The sequence below is a fragment of the Gavialis gangeticus genome, unplaced genomic scaffold, assembly GCF_001723915.1.
Source record: "Gavialis gangeticus isolate Ggan-Ray unplaced genomic scaffold, GavGan_comp1, whole genome shotgun sequence".
Lineage (NCBI taxonomy): Eukaryota > Metazoa > Chordata > Crocodylia > Gavialidae > Gavialis > Gavialis gangeticus.
The window spans coordinates 24,302,586-24,320,289 of NW_017729011.1; the positions used below are offsets into that span (position 1 = coordinate 24,302,586).

The window sequence follows — 17,704 nt, forward strand, 5'->3', positions numbered from 1 at the left end:
TTCCTAATGAGAATGGGGTGAGAGACAGTATCAAAAGCCTTCCTGAAGTCTAGGAAAACTATATCCACTGCCACCCCTGCATCCAATGATTTAGTGACCTGGTCGTAAAAGGCCACCAGGTTGGTCTGACAGGACCTGCCGCTGATGAACCCGTGCTGGTTGCCCCTGAGCATGCCGTTCCCTGCTGGCCCCTCCTGGATGCGTGCCAGAATAATTTTCTCAAACAGCTTGCCCAGGATCGAGGTAAGGCTGACTGGCCTGTAGTTCCCCAGGTCCTCTTTCCTCCCCTTTTTGAAGATATGACCACAAATTTAAAGAAAAAAAAATCAGATTTAAAACTAGAGCCTAATTCAATTCAGTTGTGCTTAAACTTTAGAGGAGACACTGATGACATGAGCTAACCATGGACCCAACTGGAGACCCTGGGCTATTTTCCTCGCGAGGTCACTCTGGGAATATACAACAATTTGCCATTTGGAACAAAGTTCACTGTCATTACCGGAGGCAAGATCAGCTAGTTCATGCAAAGCCCCCTCCCACAATGCCTTGGCACAATGGACGGGAGAGGGACAGCCATAAATGGAACACTCAATTTTCTGGCTTTTGTGGGTTTAAGTCAGAGCCTTAATGTATTTGAAGATAGTTTTTTTGTCTGTGAATATTTATAACAGTGTGAAAAATCCAGGACAGCTGGTAATGCATTTTGAAGTGTGCTAACAACACTGTATCAAACAGCTTTCTATTGATCACATAATGCTTTTTGTGGCTAAGTATTTCATACGTGGTGCTTATACATTTTGAATAAGAACTTCAAGTACCTTTTGCTTCAAGCGGTTTTTCACCTCTTTTATTCCCATTTTTGCATGATCTTTTGCCTGCATGAAAAATTAATTTAAGTTAAAAATCCCTTTCTATTTCCAGCAGTGACTGTGCTTGATTTCAGTCCATCAAGACTCACCTTCTCTGATTACTCAAAATGGCAAGGAAAAAATTGGATCATCACATTGAAAACATAATAGCTATAAAAACAAATATAAATCTAAGAGGTTAAAAAAAAATCTTTTAACGATGTAGCAGAGATTTTGTTTTCTCCGTTGTGATGGCAGAGAATTCCCTCCCCACCAAAACCTTCAATTTTTCCCCACTCTTTAATTACTTATCTCTGGCTGCATGGTAACAATTACTAGTAATAGCAGCGCTACAAACTTCCCTGCTGCAGCGCTCTGAATACCAGCTTCATTTCATCAGACCCAGACCTAAACCTTGGGGCCTCTCTCAAACTGGAAGCTGGCACGTGGGCACAGTTTGAGCAGACACCTCACGGCTTTTGTCATACTGTTTCCTAGAATTCAGTTTTGAAGAAATCCTCACTTGTTTCCATTTTATTTTATCCCTGTGCAGTGAAATTGGCAGTTACAAATCATAGTGCAGTAACTTATTACCTATTTGTTAACCAAGCATTGAAAAGACTTCCATTTAAAAAACAGCCCAAGAAGTCAGGCACAAAGTACACAGGTGTGAGAAATTTCTGGGGGAACTTAATGGATATTTATAAGAGATGGAACAAGTGGGAAAATGGGAGGATTTCCTCATTTCCACAGAGGTGCTAGCAGAGAGGCCCAGGGGTAACAATCGATTTCCAACAGCGTTCAGATGAAATGGGAAAGGTGTTTAGTACAGGATACAGGTACTGCCCCACAGAAATCATGCTGTTTAATAATTACAATGTCACTTTGTACTTTGAGGAAAAAATCACAGGGCACTGTGATTTCTCTTGCGATTTAATTACTATAAAAAGTTTCAAACACCATTTAATTGAAAAAGAAAATATTTTAAGAGGAACAGAAATTAAAACCATTTCGCGATAGACGCTTAATGATACTGGTGCCAGCCCTCCATTGCTAAAAAGCATTTATCTTGTGCCATCTGATTAGTGTACAGAGAAGGACTTAAGTCTCAGGATACATTTAAAAGGTTAAAACAGCATCCTAGTTCAATTCAGTTGTCTGGGTAATATGATAGTACATAATACTCACAAACTTATAGACAGTCTTCATGGCAGGGTTAGCCTTGGTCTTTACTGTATTTAAAATGGCTCCACTTCCTTTCTATAATTACAGTAACAATAGAGTCATTTTAACTGAACCACTTTAAAGCAAAAAATGACGATACAGAGACATCATTTTAGTGGCAGAAAGCAATACCTGTATTTGATATCAGAGCTTCACATCCAGCTAGTATTTTTTTAAATACTGTATAATTCATCTCTCATTAATGATTAGATACTCTTTTTCCAAGGAAAATCTGGTTCCTTTTAAATCACTTTTAGGACAGCATTTTGCAATATAAAAGATTTCAGTTTCTGATAACAAAAAGCACCCATCTCATTATGTCTATGTTCAGAGCTCCTCTCACTAAAACAGAATCCATAACAGTCCTTGTCACTTGCCATGGATCTCCTATGCATTACATTAAAAGCAAGTATGTTTAATAAAGCACCATAACAACTAATGCCTAGCTGGGGCAGACCAATCCATCCAGAGTAGCTTGTACATTTGCTCTGAAAAAAATCCTACTGTCTGCAGTGCACTTTCCCTTTCACGCCCTTTTTTCCCTTACAGTCTGTATATTGCTGGTGTGCTGTCTCTCTCGGTATCCAAACACTGGGAGAAGGGATGAATTGAGAAAACATGAAATCTAGCTACAGCCGAAGCATAATTCCAGAAAAGCTGAATCGCATACAGAGGACACCATAAAAGGCACATAAGACTGTGATATGTCAGACAGAATAATCTATTAGTCTAGTTAGTGTTTTATTTATCTTCTGCACACCATTGACTCTTGCTGCACAGTACATTATTTGATAAATAAATCTTGTGTGAACAGCAGATGGGTAAATCCATGGAATAAAATGCTGCATAATTTCACGATAGTTTATCCTAACATACAATTATGCTTTCAGAAGTGTTACAAATGTTGATGCAAACTACTTTAACTTGAGATTTACTACATGTTAGTGAACAGAATTTAAACAAGCTTTATTAAAAGCAACTTGAAAGCACTTCGGTTTAACCTTAATTCATAACAATTCTTTTTTTCTCTCCTTTTAACATGATTTGGAATACTACATGTATGTAAGCACTTTTTTGTTTAGCATCATTAACATTATAACGGCATTTAATCCTCAGCAAACTAGACAGCTTGCAGTCCAGCAGTTTGCCTAGTGTGAATTTCTGCTCCTAACCAGGACTGAAGAGGAATGGGATGCTAGACTCAAAGAAGGGAGCTCTCCTCAAAACATCCCTTCCCAGTCACGTGCAGCTTTAACTACTGATAATGTAGATGCATCATTTTTGGTGGGGGAGAGACCTATGAAATCAAGTCCCCAGTATGGAGCCAGAATGACCATTTATTATTTACAAACAGCAGTGTATTATTTCTGCATATTTACACTGGATATTTCACAGTCAAATACACAGTGTTAGTCTAAGCAGACACAGAAACTCATGGGCTGTGCAGCAGAAAAAAGCAGCACCCCCTTTTCCATGTTTCCCATTGTTCACAATTATTAAGTAGTAAAACTGTTCAGAATAGGCAACCACATATTTCTATATGCCAAGATGATAGAAGCAGGATTGAAAGACCATAAGAAATATTAACCTCAGCACTACTGGGGGTTTTTTTCTTCCCAAGTGCATTCTCCCTTCTATTTTTCACTTTGTATGAACAGCACATTATCTTTCTGCAAGGATAGTGTTATTTGACCCAGACTAAACATTGTGGGATTGAAACTGGTCTTGCTTCAGCTAGTGGCATTTAATAATGGTGCAAAAACTGTCAATGGTCCAACAAGAATGATGGTGTGCATTTGGAGAATATTGTATTCTTACCCTTACTGTTGAGAGCCACTGGTGGTACAGTTTGTCACTACCTGAAGATAGAAAGAAAAATTCTTTATTCCTTAGTAATAAGAAATGCTGGCATTCACTGTTTGTAGTGGTAGTACTGGCATGAATAATTTAGGAGAAGATATCTGTCCTCTTCCCTCTACTGGGAATAGGGTAACCAAAAGTTAACTAGATAGCGAATGGGAGAAAGACAAGTGGGTAAGTGGAATTACTCTTCTCCCTGGGTTCTCTCACAGACATTTGAAAAAGTTAATGAGTTTTTTTAATTCTCACGAAAAGAAAGAAGAGATGGCAATGTTTTCAGTCAAAGTTTCTCAGGCCTGTAGTGCAAGACCTCTTCTGGTCTTATGGTAAAGCAGGGATCTGTAAAGCCCCATAAAGAACCTAAGATAATTATGCAGACAGACTTCTAGAGAAGAAAGAAAAGTTCACAGGCATTGTTGCTGATACCGTTTGCCCCAACTGAGTGAACATCCTGACCTATTAAATCAGGAATACACATCCAAGAATTGTGGGTTTTTTTTTTTTTTTTTTTTTATATATAGAAATAAATATTTCTTACCAGCATATTCTCCCATATTTATTTCTTCTTCAAAAACATCACTGAAGCCCTCTCCAGAGTTGAGAAGATCAAGGCGGCCATCAATAAACTGCAAAAACATTTATAAGAAAAATGTATAACCTAATAAAGCATTCCAACCCTATCACAACTGAAAACATTATTCTGAACTTGTTGTAAAAGAGAAAGTTACAAACTTTTGGGATGAACGTGCCTTTAAACAGGTAGCACAGAAACAGAACATCACTTTGCCAGTGTATACCAGTATGTTCTTTTATAAGAGAACAGGGAACTACTTGTATTTGGCCTCCCCGAAAGGGCACAATAATGCTCTGTGTTCTGACCGAATCTGCTGACACAATTGGTTCCAATTCTGCTCACACTGACCGATGGGAATTCAATCAGAGCAGAACATACGGCTCTATTTAATAGACGCAGTTTCACACTTGGTTGTGAGCAATGCTAGCAGACAACAGTTAAAGTACTGCTGAAGGAGTCGCATCTACTTTAATTAGTAAATGGAAGTACTAATTTCCCTGAGTATGTGACTTATCCAGAGCAAGTAGTATGAAAATGAGCAGTGCTTATTAAAAGAACACAAAACAAGAAACCCATTCAGTGTGAAATGACGTGTTTGCATGGTGGAGACGTACCTGTTTGAAGAGCTGGAGCTGAATGGCATTCTGGAGGAACTGCCTCATCGCAGCGGAACGGTGAGACACAAAGGTTTCTTCACAAAACGTGATGGGCTCCCCCTGCAAAGTTCAGAGCATTGGGAACATGGCAATACATGCCTTTGATCAACAAAATTGGCATTCTGTCAACTTCCACTTGACTAAAAATTAAAAGCGGGTCTGCTATTAAGCTGAGTAAATTACAGTTGTTCATTGGGTTAACACGCACGAGAGCAAGAAGGGACACCACAGCTCCTAATCATGTCACCTAGAGGTAATTATTAATGTAGGAAAATTGTATATGTTCAACATAACCTATCTGCATATTTTGCTAAAACTGGTAGGGTGTTCATCCTCCAGAATGGTAGCTTGCTATTCAACACCTCAAAGAAACATAAAGGTCTCTGGATTTTATACACTAAACTCCCCAAATACCTAAAAAATTGCTTTGACTGGACCCAGAGAGTTAACCTGCACAAAATAAGCTTGTAATTTCTGCTCTGTTTTCTCTCTACAGTTCAGAAAGATTAGACTTTCATATCTTGAATTGAGTGAAATTTTCCTTTTTCACAGGCTTGTTGGCAAAAGATGAGATTGTTTTGAAGCTCTACTTTTATCTTATTTTAATGAGTTATGTTAATGCTGAAGTCTGCTGTGCATCTGCCATAAGGGCACAAGTTTCCTCCACATTTAAATCTACAAATTCTGAGCATAACAAGTAAATAAATTTATTAAATTTAAAAAAATGGCAGTAACAAAGGGTGATAAAATTATCTTGATATAAAGTTAATTCTGCATTCTTTTCATGCTCTTATAAAAATATATATTCAGGCCTTTTTATCAGGAGAGCATTTAACATGTGTGCTAGGAGGCAGAGAACCTGACAGAGAAAATTTCCTCTTTAAGAGGTTGCTTCAGATCCCCAAACCCCTCTGAGTTAGGAGTCTGGAGTACTGGTGGCTGTGGCGTCTCTTATTCCCACTACACCAAGCACAGGAGAAGCCAGGGCATTGTTTTTCCAGGAGATGGGAGTAGGTTTCTCAAGTGACACTGGAACCAAGTTCTGGGTGACAATTTACATTTGGAAAAGCAAATCTTTGTTGAATGCCTCTTATAGGTACTTATGGGTCACGGCCATGCTTTTACCCTCCCCAAGGCTAAGTGAACAACATGCTTGTCAAGGGGTTTCTTTTCAAAATGATCTAGAGAAAAACTTATGTGCTGGCAGACCATGCCTCCATGCTGGTTCCTCAAGATAGGGACAGCCTGTCCTGCATGATGTATACTGACAGCTGATGTGCTAAAAGCCACAACTCAAGGGTCTTTGCATCTAGTTTATGAAGAGTCCAAATATCATAGATGACTACAACTAGAAATGGATGGGCTACAAACTTCAGAGACTGCACTCAAGGAACGGGAGCCTGTTCTGCGTATACATGAATGCCACATGCCTGTAACTACCAGTGACGTTACATGCGGAAGAGCTCAGATAAAGGGTAGCTGCCACAGTGGTAACGCACAAGATCATTAGCGTGGCTCTAACAGGCTCCTAGACCAAGAAGACCTTGCCTCGACAAGCCAACTGCACAAGCTTCATGACTACGTTTGTAGCTGGCCTGGCCACAGTCCTGGTGGGAACAGAGGACAAAGTAGCTTGGGTCCTCATCCATATTTAACTCAGTAATCAGAGAAAAAACTTGCCAAATGACACTCTAGCACTCATTTAATCCTCTTCTACAGAAGATCTGAACAGAAAACGTCCTTTCAAAATCTACAAATATCCTGAGACTTCCATCATGGCCACAGAAGACACGTACCCTTTGTGGGGGCGGGAGGGGAACAAGCTCCATCACACAAAAGCATATTTTATTCCATTTTATGTTGCACTGGCACTATGGCAATGAATCTGCAATGTGACACCAACTCCACCCCATTCCAGTGACCTGATCTCTCATGCCTACACAAGCATGGACGCAGAGGGAAGCCTGGTATTATGGTAGCACGCTTTCTTCCCCCAAGTAGCAATGATTTAGTTAGGTGGTTAGGTTGATTAGACCTTTTGGCTTCTGAAGAGCCAATTCAGGCTCTACTGCTGCTGGATGATAAAAAAAAACTTGAATCATCGAGGTCAAGCCGTGAGTTTTGTGGCTTAGATCGCATTAGCACCATTTATCCTCCATGACCCAAAGGACAGGGAAAACTCATACTGCTTAACCCCATCCTCAGCTTCATTACAAAAAGACAAGATGAACTACAGGACTGTTTTCTTGACAGACAGAGTCAGTTGTAAATTATACAGCTAATCAGCCCTGCTCTCGCTGACAGGTGACATCGTGCAAAGAGGAGGACATTCTCGGAGCTGCAGGTGTTTTGTGAGAGTAATGGATTTGCTCACACACAAGGCAATCATTATAACGACTTCAGTTAATAAAGCCTTCAGCCATTTAGCTCACAATTTCCAGCAGTCAGAATTTAGGCCTTGATTCATCCAATATGTAAATAACCGCTACATGCTTCTTCTGTGGACTGCGGATGCCAGAAAATGCATGCATTACTGTAACACTGGGGAGGACCAGGTCGACTGTGCAACGCTGATTCAATTTAGCGTTTTGGCGCACAAAGCACTTTCGTTTCTCTACAGAAACGCACAAATTCTAGAGCCTTATAAATAACAGGGAGATTTTTAATGTGTGGCTGGGAATTTGGACCCCAACTTCTACTGAAAATCATTGAGGGTTGGGCACTAAACAGCGCCCTTGCAAGCCTTGCCCTGTACTAATATCTTACTCTCATACAGCATAATGAAGATCATTATGGCAGTGCTGCTACCGCATGATCCGGGGACAACAGGGCAGACCCTACAGTGAGAGACTGCGGGACCTGAACCTATTCAGCCTCCACAAGAGAAGGCTGAGGGGGGACCTGGTGACTGTCTATAGACTCACTAGGGGGGACCAGAAGGGTTTGGGGGAGACGCTGTTTCCCCTAGTGCCCGCTGGCATAACAAGGAGTAATGGGCACAAGTTGATGGAGAGGAGGTATAGATTGGACATCCGCAAAAACTACTTCACAGTTAGGGCGGCTAGGAGCTGGAACCAACTTCCAAGGGAAGTGGTGCTGGCCCCTACCCTGGGGGTCTTTAAGAAGAGGCTGGATGCCTACCTGGCTGGACTCATTTGAGTCCCGTTTCTCTTTTTGGGGTTTTTTGTTGTTCTCCCGCCCTGGCGGGGGGTCGGGCTAGAAGATCTACTAGGTCCCTTCCGACCCTTAATCTATGAATCTATGAATCTATGACCCTTTATAAAGCCAAAAGAGCCCATGTATTGCTCACTCGCACCTACCAGATCATTTGTTGCCAGCTCCTCTTTTTTTAACCTGGCAATTCAGCTACACAGTACACGTGCCACACAGAGCAGATTTGCTTTGTTTTTCTTAAGTGCCACAAATCCGGCCATCTCCCCCTTGACGCTGCTGTTCTGTTTGGGAAGCCGCCGGGCAAGATGGAAGATGCGTGCAGGTCACAGAGCTGCACTGCCGAGACACCAGGACGCCGGCGGCTGCTGCTTCCCAGACAAAGTTCTTCGGTAAGGGGCTGCTCGGGGGGCCTCTGCCCGTGACAAGTACTGTAGCCGAAATGGCCGATTCAGCAGAGCAGTAGGAAAGCCAGCTGGTTGATTATAGCAAGTGCCCATAATCACACTTGAGTCTTTCAAAAACCATCAAATCCTGCTTAGAAATGGTGGAAGGGAAGGGTCCGTGGTAGCTGGAGAGGGCTGGAAGGGCCAGCACTAGGGCCTGAGAGAACCAAGAGGAAAGGGGGAGAAACAAAAGACAGAAAAAGGGCACCTGGGAAGGGCTACAGATGTGTAGAACAAGTGGGGGAAAAGATTGGGAGGTTGGGGGAAGAAAAAGGAAGCGTTGGGGAGGTCCCAAGTGCTTTTGCTGGTTTAGTGACTCGCACTCGTGCTGGGGAGAGAGGAGCCTGCGGTGCACATCATGGCAGCAGCAGAGCAAAGCTGCTGCTGTAACTGCTGGAAAGGGCACTTAGCTTCAGCTGAATTATTTCAACAGTGATGATCTGGCACAAGGGAAGGGTTTGAGAGTCGTGTACCCAAGGTAAGAATACTGTCTACATAAGCCCAGACGTTATGACGCTCTGGGTGCACTCCATCTCCCTTGCATAACCATGGGTATGGTGTGGGGTAACGAACGCTTTGTTGCTGTGTACGTGTTTTTAAACCCTGAAGGCACTCTTTCGAAGCCTCCCTAATAAAAACACAAGTCATTAGGACGGCACTCTCCCTCAGTCATGAAGTGAAGAAAGTAGGTGGCATTTAAGGACTCTGCAGAACAACTGACGGCATACAAGCTGTTGGAGCATAGTTTCAGTATATTGTGCATCCAAATCCCAAATATAGAGCAAGAGCAATGAAATTTAGAAAATTCATGTACCATTGTTTTATTCCCTAAATGTTACAAGTAACCACGGCCTTTATCAAATTGGCTATATTGATAATGACAGTGAAGCCTGCAGAGATATTCTGGGAATTATCATCCCAAACTCCAGCCAGAATTACAATGAAGCCAAGACATGAGGATCATAGTACTAATATGGATGTATTCCTTAACCCAAGTACAAGAGCAACCCAAGAAAGACTGCAGACCTTTCAAGAACTGAGTACAATGTCAAATAAAGATCAGCTTCTCACAGCTGGAGAGACGGGATCAGTCAGTCGGCAGGATTCCATAAAGGAAATTTGAAGTCGGTGATAGATACTTAAGAGGCTATTGGCTCATTCAGTTTGCATTCGCAACGACAAATAACCTTGACATAACCACGACATAAATGCAGCACAAGAAAGCTCATCTCATAAACCTGCCTCAATCATAACAGAAATCAGAAGGGCATGGATCAAACACATCCTAATAAGCACATGGCATCATCCTTTTATTAGCAATTCAAAATGCTACTCAGGAACAAAGAAAGCACATGCTCACAGATTTGACCACACTTCTTGTAATGAACAGTAAATGGAAAACCAGTGTTCAAAAGAGTGGAGACAGTTCATTTGAGGATGCCACTAGTTGTGACAAATTTGAATTGCTAACAGGAACTACACAAACGACTGAAGTGCAAAGAGTGGGCTCTTTCAAAGTGCTGGGCATATTTACAAATGCAGGCTGTTCCAGCTCGGCACTAGGTCTCCTATCAAAATACTCGCCCCATCCGAATTCCGTCTTAGGGTTCTCTCGCGTGCCCGTCACCAGAGCGTTTAAACATTGTTAAAGGCATTCAAATACTCAGAACTGCTTCTTCTTTATGAGTTTACAACAGCCAAGGAAAAAAAATGGACAGCTTCCTTAGATACTCAGCAATACCGAGTACTGATAGTGCCTCTCTGAAAGCTCCAAGCACACAAAGCTGACATTGAACTCAAGTAATAATCTTGTAAAAGGACAAGAAAGACGACAACAGCTGATCAGACTGAGTCACCATGTCCCCCGATAGGTGGTCCTAGGATGTATCAAACTGGGGAAACGCAGGACTGGGAGACGATCTGTCGAGGCTGCTGGACACGGACGAGCTCCAAGGGTCTAAGTGGCTGTGTAGCACCCTTATGTCCTGATCTGCAGTCAAGCAAGCAGTTGTGGAAGCTGGTGCTGACCACGCCACAAAGTACTGGTGGAGTACTCGCCCAGTTCAAAAGTGGAAAGCAGAGTTTTACAATGACCTAAGTGACTTAGAAACAAGCATGTCTTTTTTTTAAAAGTGACAATCATTTAGCAGCCTAAGTTTCACTGAGAGTCTTCTCCAAATGGTCTTGTGCTGATGTTCAAATTCAGATGCTTTTCAACATTTTACCTTGGGCACTCAGAGAAAACCCTTAAAATTCCCTTTACAAAACTGAACTGGTTACTGGACAGCTCTATCCACTGTGAAACAGATAAAAAAATCAAACAGTATCAAAATAGTGGAAAGATTATAAAAAAATCCAAGAAGGTACAAGTGTTGTCATCTTTTCAAAGGGTGTGTTGCATACATCTGTCCTACAACTCCTCAAAGCATTTTTGACAACCATTTCCAACAGGCTAAATTGTGAAGCGCAAAGCAAGATTAATGGATTCATGACTTCCTATCAAGCCAGAACACACTAATCAGATAGTCTGCATAAACACTTTATCGCACTTTTGCACTGCATCGTTTTAGCCCTTTAATAATACAGTGGATTTGAAACTGTGATCAATTCCACAATCATCCTAAATGCCTTCAAATCAGAAACCCCTTTTAAGCTTATTCAAGTTACAACAGAGCTTCTACCCATTCGTAAGATAGGGTTACCTGAGATGCTCAGAGATACAAGAGAGCATACTAAGAATGGATCATGCTTCTACTTTGCACATAAAAGCTATGAAGTGGCAGAAATTATCTGAACATGTTTTTATTTTGCAAGATCTTTATTGTGCAAAAAATGGAAACAATATAAGCCAAAAAAGAAGTTAAAACTTCTTCAAGATAAACCAGCTGGCTGCAGAAAGTATTAACCCCATTTCATAGTTCCACGAGAGACTCGAGGATGCTAAGTAACATACACAAGATCACAAAAGTCCCAGGACGAGAACCCATAATTTTTCTAATCCTTGTTCTACACCTTAAAACACCAGCCTTTTCCTTCTCTTCCTGCTTGATGCTGTGTCAAAGCATGAGTGTAGGTGTTAAGAGAGTCAAACAATGTAATATGCCATTATGTGCCAAGAGGTATATCAGATAAGCATGTCTCAAATGTCACTGCCTGAGCTAGGAATTCTCTTTTTCTCCAAAATATGCTATAAATTACCAGTATAACATGCACTGTAGTGCTCTGCCTCGGTATTTATTCCACAAAAACCTTATGGCCTACATGCGATTTTATCATTAGCTGGTAAGGTAATTTCAGGGCCTGATTCTGTAATTACTGCAGGAGTAATACTGCCATTGAAGTCGACAAGTTCTGCATCCAAAGCAGCTGCAGAGATTCCGATCCCCTACAATGAAAAGAGCCTTTTCTATTATAGCTATTGTGGAGCACTACAATAAAGGAGAAAATTATAGTGCTGTTCCTCACATGAGCTATTTTCTACCATGACAAAATATTATGAGTGTGCTTGAAAATACTCTTACAGAAAAATAAACTGCACATGGCTTAAATGTCAAGCTCTTACTTTTTTTTTTTTAATTTAGTATTATGGAACAAAATGTTATGTTAACTTGAGATAAAAAGTGATCCCTGCACAAATGATAAGTAAAGGTGCAGGATTTAGGGACTGCTTATGTCCCCAGAGGCCAACATTGGTTATATTTTGCTTTCCTTCAGTTTCTTTGTTGAGTGCAGAAAGCAAACATTTATCCAGAGTTGCCTCATATAATCACAGAAACATAGAAAATGAGGGTTGAAGGGACCTCAGAAGGTCACGTCTAGTCCAACTCCCTGCTCAAAGCAGGACCAGCCCCAACTACATCATCCCAGCCAGGGCTCTGTCTACCAGGGCCTTAAACACCTCCAAGGATGGAGACTGTACCCTCTCTGGGGAGCCTGTCCCAGTGCTTCACCACCCTCCTTGTGAGAAAATTCTTCCCAATATCCAACCACAACTCAACTTGCTGCAACCTGAGCCCATTGCTCCTTGTCCTGTCACCTGCCCCCACTGAGAACAGTCCAGCTCCATCCTCTTTGCAGCCCCCCTGCAGGGAGGTGAAGGCTGCTATTCAATCCCCTCTCAAGTCTTCTTGTCTCCAGACTAAATAAGCCCTGTTCAATCACCTAAAGTACCTTACTGAAGAACCCAGGTACAGACTCTGATGTTCCCCAACAACAGAAAACCTTCAATGAAAATGTGAAGAAAGATGACAGTGAAAGGTGGTTAACTATCGCAGAAGGCAAGGTAGATTTGCACCTTCCAGGCTAGCTAAATCAGAGATGTATAGGATAAGCTTCTGTGAGCCAGCGCTCACTTCATCAGATGCTGTCCCATGAGTCACCCTGAAACCCAGCCTACCCTGAAAACAAGGGAAACAAATGAAAGGGCAAAAATCAACTTGCAATCTTTTCCCCTGTTTGCTCAATCAGGCACTTAATCAGCCACCGTGTCCTACAATGGACCTCACCAACATATTCAGTCAGCCTCTGGCATCAAGACACCCAAGGGCTCAGAAAAGAGTAGTAAGTTGTTAAATAAACTAAAGATTAAAAAAAAGAGAAAAACCACACAGAAACAGAGAACTATATTTATTTGATCTCAAGAGCTAAAACAGCCAAAAGCAAGGCATCGAGGAACATTTTCAATCTGGGCACTTCCAAGTGCAAAGGAAACTGCTTTTTAACCCCAGGGTGTTTGAGAGGGAATCCGGTCCCCACAAAAGTGTGTAACTTGTGCATGATGAATGATCCCAATCTGGCAATCATGTCTTACTCTTGTGCTACTCTGACTTTTGTGAAGGTTGGAAGGCACAGTAATATCCTGCACTGGAGGCAGAGGAGGAAGCACCAACTACTGCTAGATGCAACAGGCCAACTCGAAAAGAATTTCCCTTCATAAACATAGCAGGTAGCAATCCCCTTCTGTCCCAACCTGGACATAATACAGAACAACAAGTCATAAAATTCTCTCCACAAATAAAATGTAGCTAACGGAGTGAGGAAAGTATTATAATTTTTACCCTTTAGGGACTCCTGGAGTTACTAATACACGAAAATACAGCAATGTCAACTGGCAATGTTCCCTCCCCCTATGTACATGGCAATATAAGTGAGTAGCATGGCCCAATCTGTCTTCACGTTACTTGGCCTGGTAATTGGGTGTGGAAGCCTCAGCAGGACACACGGAAAGGAAGAGCATAAAAATTCCACCGACTAATTGACTAAGCAGGGGGACCATTACTGCCATGAAAACCCATGGTTCAGGATGAAGCCAGGTTCGCAGCTGAAGCCATTAGGTCCTCTCAGAGGCTTAATCAAAGGTGCTGGTGTTAGGATGCTGGAAAAGGTCACATTTCCTCTGTTCCAGTCATGTAATGATCACTAGGGAAACCTAATCAGTAAATTAGATTTTTATTATTACATTTATTACTCTCTCTCTCATGTGCGATTCTCTCTACATGTATTTACACACGTGTGATTTGATGACTTAACAGCTTGGCTCGCTGGACAGTCAGGCATGCGACACCGCTCCTCTGTAGGGATCACTGGAGCTGCTCACTCGTTCCATCCCCGGTGGACCTGAACCAGGCGCCCACTTACTATCCTCATCTTTAGCTAATGCTTGGAAAATCCGGTGATCTAGTCTAAAGTGACCTGAGATGCTTCTCCTTAGAAAAAGCAAGGGATCCTGACTAGCACTGAGTACATTTGAAAAATAAAGAGACATGCACTATGATTCTTCTTCAAACTTCGTTCACTCATTATTTCCCTACAGACGGGCTCAGATTTTATGTTTAAGCAAGAAGGTACCATCTCTCTGAGACGGCAAATTCACTGGCAGAAAGGCAAAAGTACGTAGCCATAAACTAGAGGGAATCTGTTCCTGTTGCCAACAAAAAGCTCATTCTGACATCTCTTCCTTCCATTTACTTTTGACAGAGCTCCTGGCTTATTTGGACCAAACAGAGCCCCTCTGTCTTGCCTTATAAATAGATCTCAATTGCTTGTGTCATATCAGAAAGTTGCAGGCCTTTTCTATCTTGCCTGATTTTCCGTCATTTTTTCCCCAGGCTTTCCTGTTCGACATCTCACCTCCTACAATTTCAACTCAGCTACTTTCTCACCTCCAGCCTCTGAGAGATTGAGAGATTTCCTAATTCCACACTAACATTATGAGCATTTATTGAAAAAGCCCAGATGATGACTAAATCTTTGCCTGAAACAGGCCTAAGCAGAGGGAGTGCTAGATCCCATACGAAGGTAAAAGCAGACTTCCCTTCCACCACTTCCCCCTCGGACTCTTCCTCTTCCCGCTGCATCCCGGGCTGCAGCGAATGAAAGGATGCGCTACTGCCACCCCGGCGCTCGCAGAAACACCGACGCAGAGCAAGTGTCATTGTTTAAAGCCTGGCCGCACGACCCCTCCCCACGCCCATTGTACCGTCCACACATTTCTCACATGGAAACCATGCAAAATTTCTTAGCTCTTTTGTGAGGGGGGAAATGCCATCTAATTAGACCACATGTGCAGAGAAGCATCTGGCTCCGAGCGCAGCAGTTTACACAGCTCCTTGAGTTGTCGTGGAGACAACCACATGACCCGCTTCGAGCTGAAACTCCAGGGCATGGATCCAGATGCACTCCTAACATATTCTGACAGGGAGCAGATGGACAGCTATTTGCAGGGCCAAAAATGCCAACTCTGCTCCCCTCCAGACCTGCCCGCCCTCAATGATCTTTTTCATCTTGCGAAGTCGTTCTCGGCTGCCCTGGAACCACATGCTTTTTACACGCAGGAAACGAGATCGAAGCTGCTAAGATTTCAGGCAGAAAACTGCCTAAACTTTCAGCTCTTCCACCAGCCATCACTAAGAGCACTAACAAGCCACAGAGCGCTAAAACACTAGCAACTCACCTCGGTTTGATACCTCGTTTTTCCACTCAAGTCCAAGTATGGCTGTGACCAGCAGCTCAGGAATTTCTTCAGCTCCGTGAAACACTACGTCTGCACTCCACCACTGGCATGCTATCAGGTCTCGTCTTTAATACAGCACAACTAAAACCTGCTCAGCTCTTAGAGCAAGGTTTCTTTCACATGCATACGCAACTGTAGGAGCAATGTCCTTGTAAAATGAATTTGATATTCTCAGCAGTACCTGCACATTACACAGGACACAAACACTAACAGTTAATGGATAAAAATGAATACGTTCTCTTAATTTGTGTTTTTAATCAAAGTGTTTTTAAAAATAGTGGCTTTTGCAGTTTTCATCCCATGTCTCATTCTAACCTGATTTGCACAGGTAGAAGACAGGGTGCAGACGGATGCAACACCTGCACTTGTTATCAAAGGACTGATTCTGTAATGGCACAAGGGTAGCAAGACCGCTCCCATCTTTAATCCTTCTTCACTCAGGGTCCAAGGGGGGGGCAGTTTAACACTCTTGTAATGCTACGGGACCCTGCAGAGGTAACATCTGCCGTAAGCTTCGGAGTAGCGGCTCTTTTTCACCCATTTTAAAGTGGCTAAGCGGTATGTTTGTCCATACTCAAAAGAATGCATCTATGGGCAATATCCTCCATTACAGGGAAAGACTTCCAAGACGGGGGCGTTTAACAACAAGACTTGTAAATTATCATCAACACTTCCTGGAAAGTTACACCCTAAAAACCCTCTAAGACCACAAATTATTTGGTGTCACCAGATCCATACTCCATGCCTACCTACACACACGCGCACTGGTTCAGAAAGCGGTAGACATGAGAGCATGCTGTACTCCATGGACTAGAGAAGTAGCGGTTCTCAAGTACAAGTAACATTTTTATAAACAGAGCTGGTGATCATAACTTCAGCTAAAGTTGATTGCCACTTTTCATTATAAAATTCCTTAATTTTGCCAAATGTTGACACCGCGAGCTGAAATTTTCCATGCCAAATCCTGTCCTCCTCAGACAGATTCTTTAAAAAAACAAAACCAAAAAGTTTCAGCTCAAACAAATCCAGTCTTTCTTAAGACCAAGACCAGGGAAGAATACGTTTGGCCTATTTTTTTAAAACTCTTACAATGGTTTGAGACGCATCTTGGAGCCTGAATTTTGGCACAGGTATCAGAAAGGTGTCAGCCCTCACCCTGGAAAATCTGCCCTAATTGGGAGTTTCTGAACACAAAACAATTGCATATGTTCAGTAGAGACTTGTTAGTCTGGCAATTAAGTTCTCTGAGACTCTATAGGCATGGGGCAAGCTGCAGTCCAGGAGTCTCTCCAAACCGCTGGGGGCTGCAGCAACACTGGGAAAGACAGGTCAACGAAGCAGGGAACTACAGGGAAGGAAAGGATGGTTTTACAGTTCTCAAAGTTGAATGTCCCGTTGTAGAACTGGATCCATCCTTGCCTCTGTTGCAGAGTTCATGAGTGTCACTGGATAAGGCCTGTAAAACACAGTGACCAACTCTGGAAACGAACCTCATTCCTTCTTTGCTGGGAGCTCTGATGAGAGACCTGGGGCAAGAGGCACGCAAGCAGTGAGTGCTCGCAGCTGCAGCCAAAGGGCTGTGGAGCTGTGCTGGGAAGAGCTAGAATGCTTTAAAAATGCTGGGGGGGAGGAGGGGTGGAAATCAGTCTCCAGGTGTTTCAAATTAGGCACTTAAAATTAGCAGATACTTCTGATCCAACTCAGTTCTCCATCCTTGAAGTGGAGATAATAAACATCACCTATATTCACAAGGGAGTTGTGAAGACTTTTTTTTAATGTTGGTGAAACACACAGATGCTGTAATAAGAGCACCCTGGAAATGCCCGTGAGAAATGATATATTCCAGATTTGGTACCTGAACTGTTTGGTGCGTGTTCAAGAGTGGCGTGCTCACTGAATGAGGCACGCATCCC

The 17,704-nt window shown here is 42.4% G+C and overlaps 1 protein-coding gene across 4 annotated transcripts in view; it reads right to left on the reverse strand.

Moving 5' to 3' along the window:
* DENND1A (DENN domain containing 1A) overlaps window positions 1-17,704 on the reverse strand; it is a 344,343-nt gene that overhangs the window by 66,090 nt on the left and 260,549 nt on the right. For all 4 annotated transcript variants that reach the window (XM_019510878.1, XM_019510876.1, XM_019510880.1 and 1 more), the window contains exons 14-18: window positions 5,121-5,222; window positions 4,471-4,558; window positions 3,891-3,931; window positions 2,037-2,108; window positions 819-875 (exon numbers count right to left, since the gene is read on the reverse strand). In XM_019510878.1, coding sequence (XP_019366423.1) covers window positions 819-875; window positions 2,037-2,108; window positions 3,891-3,931; window positions 4,471-4,558; window positions 5,121-5,222 — 360 coding nt within the window. The remainder of the gene's footprint in view (window positions 1-818; window positions 876-2,036; window positions 2,109-3,890; window positions 3,932-4,470; window positions 4,559-5,120; window positions 5,223-17,704) is intronic.